Source organism: Centruroides vittatus, unplaced genomic scaffold (genome assembly GCF_030686945.1).
Source record: "Centruroides vittatus isolate TY-2023 unplaced genomic scaffold, ASM3068694v2 contig_1832, whole genome shotgun sequence".
Taxonomy (NCBI): Eukaryota; Metazoa; Arthropoda; class Arachnida; order Scorpiones; family Buthidae; genus Centruroides; species Centruroides vittatus.
In genome coordinates, this window is record NW_027121128.1 from 1,489,058 (window position 1) to 1,498,041 (window position 8,984).

Genomic DNA, 8,984 nt, shown 5'->3' on the forward strand with positions numbered 1-8,984 from the left:
ACCAATCAATTTGATCTGCCACTTCCTCTTTTATTGAAACCGCCATACAGACATATTTATGTTAATAAGACGGATATAACCGTACATTTATAACTACCAATCGTTGAATTTCAATAATCGTACGGTTTGTCTTATCTTTATGCAAAACCATGTTTACTGAATAAAACAAATTGATGGCCTTCGAAAAGTATTTTGTACACTTTGGTGGTTTTCCCTCCTGGCACCCGGGAATAGTGAAAAGATACATTTACGTCACGCCAGTAGTTGGCCCGGCGTATAATGGATAATCTATGCAAATGCCTACAGGCTACCGAGCTTAGGCAAATATAGAATGCAAAACGGAGTAATAACTGTAACGTACTCGTGGTAAATAAATGGAAATTTGGCATTAAAACACGATAACATCAAATTGAAAACATGAAAAGCAAACGTAAGCCACTTAAATCTATTTAGTTTGCAAATCGACAATGAGGAAAAACGGCACAATAAACCAATTCGACAGGCGAGTCATTTATTGGCCAGGTAATAGCATAGAGTTGGGAATTAAAGTAGGGTCGACAAGGGCAATACTTTGGCCTAGTCGTGTCGCCATTCGGCTTGGCATGAACAACGCTCTTCTAAATCGTCTGGGTGTGTCCTTTGCTTTGCCTCACCATTAATAGAATACTTCTTCGTAAGACCTTTTGGCCCCAGTCGATGAAAATTACCAAACTTTAACCAACTACGAGCATTTTCTGATAATTTCCGAGGCCTTATCTGTTAATTAAGATCACTAGGTCAGTGTAATGAATAATTGATGATCGGCAGTGTTACATGTCTATAGAAAGTAAAGTTTATAGGTAAAATTTGGATCTATTGACCTTTCGAAACTTGTTGTATAGCACTTTAAATGTTTTAGTTTTATTTTAACAGAAAAATCAACAAGCAAAACTTTCACAGAAGAAATCTTTCACTAAATTTAAAATTGCAAATTTTTATTTTAAAAGGGTGTATCAAGATCTAAATAGCTCTTAAAATTTTCAACAAATTCTTGAAAATTTGATACTAAAAAACTATAGAATTTTAAAATTTAATTTATATATAAATAATTTTTAAAAGAGGAAAAAATGCTTAATTTTGAGCAATCAAATTAAATTTTTATTCAGAAACATCTTCGTTCTCCAATAAAGCATTTAATCTCAAGAATTAAGCATCTTTTCCCTCGTCTTTTTTGAATATGGTGCCAAGCCACTTGCATTAAAATTCATATAAATTGCAAATTTACAAAAACGTTCAGTGGTATTTTAATGGAAAAGGTCACAAATCACATTTACCATTTTATTTAGCATAGAATATTGGGCTGTAATTTTCAAATTGCAAACCTATACATACCCACTGTCGTCCGTCCGTCTGTCCTTCGTCCTCCTAATCTCGAGGCACGGAGTTAGCTAAATGAAAATCGAGATCAGCTATGGTGATACTGATTAATTACTGTATATACGAACTACTGTATATATACTGTATATACGAACGAATTATCCGAACGGAAAGTCACGTGATTTCAATTCAAAAATTGTTCTTTAAATTAAAAGATAATTAGAAATTGCAGCCTGGCATTGTGACGATTTTATTAATAATATATTCTAGTAAATTTTCTAATTTGTACATTGTGTAATTTGCTTAGAACTTACGAAAAATATTCTACCTGAAACGTTCAATATTATAAAAGGATCCTTTGACGTGGGGGTCCGCACAGGGGGATAAACCGGACACGTGCCTCCCCAGAGATCAGTAAAAATTCCACAAATTATAATCGTAAAAGTGATTGAGATACGTCCCTCGACCTTTCTATAATCTACTAATGAAGCTCTCCAAAAATTAAATAATTAAATAAAAAATTATTGATGCGATTATCTGTCACCAAGCATTGCCCCCTCCTGGAAAATATGTCCTTTGATATTATAAAATTAAAAAATATGTAAATTAAATAATTTCCACACAAAATAATATTAAACAAACTTCCACACGTCAAAATTTACAAAATAAAGCGCCTTTTGTTGGACTAAAAATGGCGATACTGTATTCCTCTCTAAAAGTATCGACAGAGATTATTTTATAAATATATCATATATTAATAACCGAAAACAATATAGAAAGTTATATATATATATATATATATAATATTGTATTTTTTGTGCTTGTGAAAGGTCAAACGTAAGCCTATGATAGACACCATTGTCCATTACGTTACCTGCTTGTAATCGATAAACTTTCAAAAAATATACATTGTAACATTGTAGCCAATTTATGACCACGAGGGGTAAGTATAATATAATATTCTGTAGTAAATACTGTATTACAACGAATTATTTATATATGTTAGAGCGAAAGAAGCGCTATCAAACCAACATATAAATTATCGTTTATACTTTTTTCACTTGTTTACAAAATGGCGGGCAATGTTTTGTTTACAGGTACAGTACGTACTTAAAATTTAATATCCAAGTCGTTACAACACAGAAAATATCCTCTTGTTTACTCTTTAATTATTCATAAAAAATTTTAAATAAAAGGAAGAAAAAGAATGGCGGCATTATAATCGATTTTCGATTAGAAGGAAATGAATTATCGGTATCGAGTAGTGTGACGTATATCAGTAATTACGTAAAGATTTCAAAAAGAAAAATGACGTAAGATAGGTGATTACACAATGACGTTTCCGCGTGTTGCAATGTAATGAGAAGATAATCACAAGCTCTATGTACAGTACATAATTTATCTTAATTAATTCATTGGTAAATAAGGCATATGGCATATTTGCAAGGGCCTCCGATATGGAGAGGCCCCAAAATTTAGTTGTTTTATGTAAAAAAACATGATGGTGTAAAAAAACATGAAAATGGTCTAAAGCTGTTTTTGGTAGTGAAGAAGGAAAAAGAAAAGAAAAACTTATATTTATATATGTATACAGTAAAACCTGTTCAAAACGGAAAGCTGCCTAAACGGGAATAATTCTTCGGAATGCAGCAATTTTCTGTGTTAAAAAATCTGCCAAACCGGAAAAAATATTCGGTTTATACAGGTTTTACTGTATATACATTCGACTGTCGATAACGGAAACCTCTAAACAGCGGCCAATTTTCAGAAACTTTTTTTTGGAACAAAAATGCAATCAAAATAATCTACAAGAAGTAATCATTTTTTGTGACCATCAGTGGCCGTGGTTCAGAGGTTTGACTTTATATATAATGTTGTTATTTTTGGGTCAAAAAATGACTCTTCTCTTGAAACTTCGACAAATTCAAAAAATTCGGGATTTTTTCTGTATGTATGAATGTTAGAATGTGTGTGGGGGAGGGCGATTTTGTTCACCCACTTTGAAGCTTAATAACTCCTGTTCCTTTTGTCAAAAATTTTACAGGGAGGCTCGTGTATTAAGGGGATTGATGCTATTAAATTTTGGTGGTTAAAGGTCGTGGAGATAGAGAGGTGTCGTGTCGTATCTTCAGTGTGGTCGGACTTTAATAAAGATTTTACTCGTTATTAGCATTTACAATCTTTTTGTAAAAGGCGTCTCTACTCTGAAAATTAAGCTTTTTGTCACTTTATAATAGTAATAAAAATTGTTTTAAAAGAAAATTTCATAACAAATGGCTCCACACGCAATTCTTGAAATGTTTTTGCCGGGAAAGTTATGCAACTCGTTGCTGGATTCATTTATTTCTTTTGTCAACATAAACGAATTCCCATTAAATAATCTATTTTATAGATTCTTGAGATTTTCTTAAGTATATAATATAATGATTAAATTAATCAAAATAAAGTTTACATATTAGTTATACAGTTTATGCATTATACATTATACTTATACAGTTTATTAGGTAAGTATATGTATATTTAACGTATAAACTTTAAATTTGAGTTTATGTTGAGATTATGAGGCCCGAATAAGTATGTTTTTGAGACCTCGTTATATTAAAGTGTTATGAATTAGCATTATATTTAAAAAATAAATAAAATTTGACAAAAAATATATTATTTTTTCCTTAATACACAACAAATGTAGTGGAATGAATAATTTGTAACGGTTTTGAGGCCTATCATGGGCAGGCCTTACATTAAGGCCTTCTGATCTTTCTTTTATATGTAATATATTATTATATCAGATTCAATAACTGTTTAAAAGAAATATTTAGTAAATAAGCGACTGCTTTCACTCAAATTTGTTACTTCCAAATGGGCATTTTGACAAGTTTACATAAGTTTAACGTAAACTTTTTCTAAATTTATTCTTAATAAAAGATTTGAGCTTTCTGTTACATCTCAAAATATGACAAAAATCAAAATAAATAAAATATCTCCATAAATATCCATAAAATTATCCATTTCATAGACTATATACTGTAAAAGTGTAAATAAATGTGTACATGACCATAAATAAATCTCTTGCAAGTACGATGCTCTAGTAATAGAATTTTCTACTCGTTACAATCAGATTATTAAGATGACTTTTCAATCTTATTTATATAATTTTAAGTCCTTAATTATAACTGTATAAACTTGCTTTAAAAAATTAAAAAATAAATACATTTAAACTAATGTATCGAGGATAAGTGAATACAAAAAATAAAAATCTTTACATGACATATTTTGAAATACATCTGCATTCAGAATAAAGGAAATAAATCAAGAAAATACAAACGTTAAGCACTGATGAATCATATTTTCCCCTTTCCTTTATAAAAAAAATCCTTTTTTTGAAGATTTACTTTTATTTTCAGCTTTAAATTTTACCTTCGCCTAATTTAATAGATATTTGAGTACAGACAATATTAGGTGAAGGGAAAGGATTTGTCCTTCCCCTTTACCTAGTAATAATACGTGTAAAAATGTGAGGCCCTAAGCTGCAGCTTGTCTAGCTTATATGCAAATCCTACTCTGAGGCTTGTGTTGGAAGCCAAATATCTTATTAATCAAGTAAAACTTTCGTTTAAAATCCAATTCAAAACTTATAAAATACATTTTTTTTCCTCCAGCTTAAAATATATAACGTTAGTTTCTGTAGAATTTAAAATAAAAATTTTTTCAGGAAGTATTTCACATTCCTGTGCACTTTTTCTTGTATGCAAAGGGAATTGTGAAAGAAATTTATTCGTTGTCAAAAGGGTTGATTGCCTTATCTGATGCTCTTCTCCGGGAAATGGCACCGATCAGTTCCGTCCAGCTTGTTCTCATAAACTTCCTCTTTATAATTATCATAATACATTGGAGGTAAGACATGAAAAGCTTATTAATATCGTTCCTCTTCGTCGTTTCACATGTTTCTGCTAAAAGAAAAGGTAAGGGCACGTCATAATATCAAAATCATTGAGCTTGTTGATTGGTGTATCTAATACTATTAATTCTTCCAAGATGGCGGCTGGAGCAATTGGTCCGATATTAGCGATTGTTTTACATCCGACTGCAATGATCCTTTCACGTTAAGCTATCAGTACCGTATTCGAGCCTGTGTTAATCCTAGACCTTCTGGAGGAGGTTCCATGTGTCAAGGGGAACATATAACTCCGCAAATGTGTTTTGAACCAGTTAATTGTCCAGGTAAAGCTCTATTCTAGAATTATTCGACACAGTAAGCCTATCTCCTTTAAGGCCTTTTAATTGTTTAATTTTTAAATAATTCGTTCTTTTGTAATGTTTCTGAACTCGATCTGAGACATTACATTATACTTTTCGTGCCACAATCTAATACACCAATATTGAATTTGAATTTTTCTTCAGCCAATCAAGAAGCATTGTTACACTATAAAACTGTATTTAATTGGCTAATAACTTATATTTCTACACTTGTTTAGAATATTTTAAAATTAAATTATATTATTAATTAAAATACAGAATTTTAAGTATGTTTTATAATTATAGTTGCTTTCTTGTATTGAATTTTTTAACACAAGATGGCGACTTAATCGCCCAGCATTAGTCCAATTTACTTTGTATAGGCAATGAATGACCCGGGTGAATCTGACGTTATAACTTAATTAAAATTTTTTAAAATTTATTTTTAATTTTAAAAAATTTCTTTTTTTTAATTATTGTTTTTAAAACTAGAGTATATTATTTTATCATGTTTACAGTCCCGCTTATAATAATTATCTCATTTAAAGGAGATCCGTAGTGCTGCCATCTGTCGGACAAATACATTAACCATGAGAGAAAATTATTTTTGAAAGAATTATATAAATAAAATAACTTTAATATTTAAATAAATATATATATAATTAGCAATATTTTAATAAAAATTTTCAAGTTGACGGAGGATGGAGCGAATGGGGGGAATGGAGATGTTTGGATACTTTTATGACAAGGAAGCGAAATTGTACTAATCCAACACCGAAAAATGGAGGTAAAATCTGCAACGAAAAGTTAAGCACAGAAGTTATTCAAAGTGACGAAGACGAAGAAGAATTCAGTAAATAAATAAATTTTTCTTGGTGTTTTTTTTTTTTTTTTTTGCTTAAATTTTTAGCCACGTTATCGGACGATTTTAAACAGCAAGCAAACCAATAGCGTAGTCCGTTTCATTTGAAACAGACTTTTCTATTGGTTTAATCGCTTAGTTGTTGCTATTTAGCTACACCTATTATTTAAAACTGAAATAAATTAATAATAATTTCAGAGAAAATATGTTTGAAGAAGCTTACAGATGATGAGGTGAGAATCTTACAATAAAATTCTTGTGTATGTTTACACGTTTCCTTAATTAAATGTCTTTTCTTCAAAGGATTTCATAGGTTCTGGAAGTGGAAGTGGATCTGGAGAAGGAAGCGGGTTTGAATCATGACTTCTTTTTGTTTTTGCCATTTGAATTACAGCAAAACTTCTCAACTTTATAAAATTTTGTAAAATTATATAATTAAACATATTTCCAACAAACGAAGAGTTTTATTTAAATTAATATGAAACTATACAGTGTTTATTTAAACACTATCTTCATTTAATGGACTTTTTATGGTTTATTAATCATTGTGTTATTGTTTCTGAATAGCTAAATGTACGTAAAAATCGTTATTGTTTGCATATTCTAATTATATACTTGGCCGAATTTATGTTATTTATGTGCTACAATTAAAAGATTAATACCTGGATCAATAACAGAACAATGGGAAGTTTGTGAAAATTTTAGTTACGTCATACGTTATCAGATGGCGCCAGGGGATAAAAATTTATTTTGAGAGCACCAAAATGGCTGACTTGTGTAAAAGTTTTAATTATCGTTATTTTCATTATTATTTTATGGGTATTTTTAAATGTTCTTAAATATATATTTTTTACTCGAATAGTAATTGTTTTTTGTTGAATATATAGCAAACCTCGGGTATATATAACGCTCTCATAAAAAGCGTTACCCTCGTAAAGTGCCAGTAAATACTTGTGAATAGATCTCCATAAATAGTAAATAGAGAACCCTTCAGTATGTGTGAATTACTAGGTTTAAATGGCATTATTATCACAAGTCAAGTGACTTTTAAATCCTCAAACTTGTGTAACACTTTATTATTGTATATAATTCGTATTGCTTGAAGTATTTTAGTTTAGCGCAGCTCTCGATTTAGTGGAAATTCTTGATGTGAACAAATGGCATTAAATCGATGTTTGACTGTATTAAAAGCCCTTAAACTCCGAGTTAAAAGCCCCGAATTACATGAAATAATTCAGGATAATAAGAGACCTTGAACATATACTGTACAACATATAAATAAAAAAATTAAGCATTTTTTTCTATATTAAAACTTAATAAATCATTAAACAATTAAAAAATGCATTGAGTATAACATGCGAAAAAAGGGAGATTAATTTTTATAGACAGTATTAAACTAATGCTAAAGGCAAGTTCAACTTAATCTAGTTTATAAAAAAAAACACAATAAGGAGTGCTATAAGGAAGTAGAGCATAACAAAAAACATATTTAACTATCAAAACTAATACGGGTATATATAAGAAAGACGATAATGATATTATTGTTGATGGTTAAATGGGGCATACCGGTATAAAGTCAATTGCTTAAAAAAATTCAACAGATTTCTCGAAAAAATACTTGCGTAGATGATGCAACAAATACCAATAAAGCAATCTCTTTATTTATTTATTTGGTTAATTAAGTACTCATCTGTCGATGAACAAACTACATTTAATGATTTAATGAAGCATTTCAATATGGCGTCAATCTGCTGTAGTTTATTCGCTATGTGTTACATTGCACTAGAGGAACTTTCCCTGAATAAAAAGTAAGTTTTCGAGACTAAAACATGTAAAGAAAAAATTGAAAATTTCAAGGTGATTCTCCCTTATTTTATTGAGGTCATAAAAAATTTGATCAGAAGTCTGGCACAAGCAAGCGTAACGCCATAACAATATTCCATTGTTATGTATATTTTTTATTATACGCTACAAATATTAATAAGAAGAATATTCATAACATAATAAATTATATAAAATTATCTTATATTTTAAAATTAAACATTGCATTTAGACTTTATTTTGATATGATAAACCAAGGTCAGGAGTGCATGAGATTCCAAACTGAGATGTCAGATGTCATCGGTGCAGAAGGTTAATAGGAAATATGATCATCTTTTATTGCCTTTCGTGGGCTACATATTTCTTCAATGAGTCAAAATTCTACTAGCGACGAAAGTATCTACAAATAATTTTAAAAATACCTTCGTATTGTTTACCTGTTGCAAAGACAATACATTAGTAAACTTGAAAATTTCGATAAGATAAATGAAATATTTGTATTTTAAATGTCTTCTTCTATTTGTAATTATTACTCTCATATGTCACACATTTTAAATTTATACGATTTATAAGCTGATAAAAAAGTAAAATAAATTAATTACTAATGAACTTAACTCACTACAATTTTTAACATTATTTTATCTTAATATATTAGATTTGCCTAAATTTCTCATAAATTAAGAAAGTAAAAGGCTGTTTTTCGGGATAA

At 29.6% G+C, this 8,984-nt stretch overlaps 1 protein-coding gene across 1 annotated transcript; it reads left to right on the forward strand.

Annotated features, from left to right (window-relative positions):
* Positions 1 to 5,163: 5,163 nt before the first annotated feature.
* Positions 5,164 to 6,909, forward strand: LOC136969978 (netrin receptor UNC5B-b-like). The gene is made up of 5 exons (XM_067264336.1): positions 5,164 to 5,318; positions 5,392 to 5,577; positions 6,284 to 6,445; positions 6,653 to 6,687; positions 6,758 to 6,909. Exons 1-5 carry the CDS (start codon positions 5,258 to 5,260, stop codon positions 6,815 to 6,817), a joined length of 504 nt encoding a protein of 167 aa, XP_067120437.1. The 5' UTR covers positions 5,164 to 5,257; the 3' UTR covers positions 6,818 to 6,909.
* The last annotated feature ends 2,075 nt before the right edge of the window (positions 6,910 to 8,984 follow it).

What these genes read in the sequence shown, in the direction of transcription:
- LOC136969978 (XM_067264336.1), top strand. Translation starts at nt 5,258, where the DNA reads ATGAAAAGCTTATTAATATCGTTCCTCTTCGTCGTTTCACATGTTTCT. An exon ending in TGAACCAGTTAATTGTCCAG is followed by an intron (nt 5,578 to 6,283) that starts GTAAAGCTCTAT and finishes AAAATTTTCAAG; the next exon opens with TTGACGGAGGATGGAGCGAA. An exon ending in CGAAGACGAAGAAGAATTCA is followed by an intron (nt 6,446 to 6,652) that starts GTAAATAAATAA and finishes TAATAATTTCAG; the next exon opens with AGAAAATATGTTTGAAGAAG.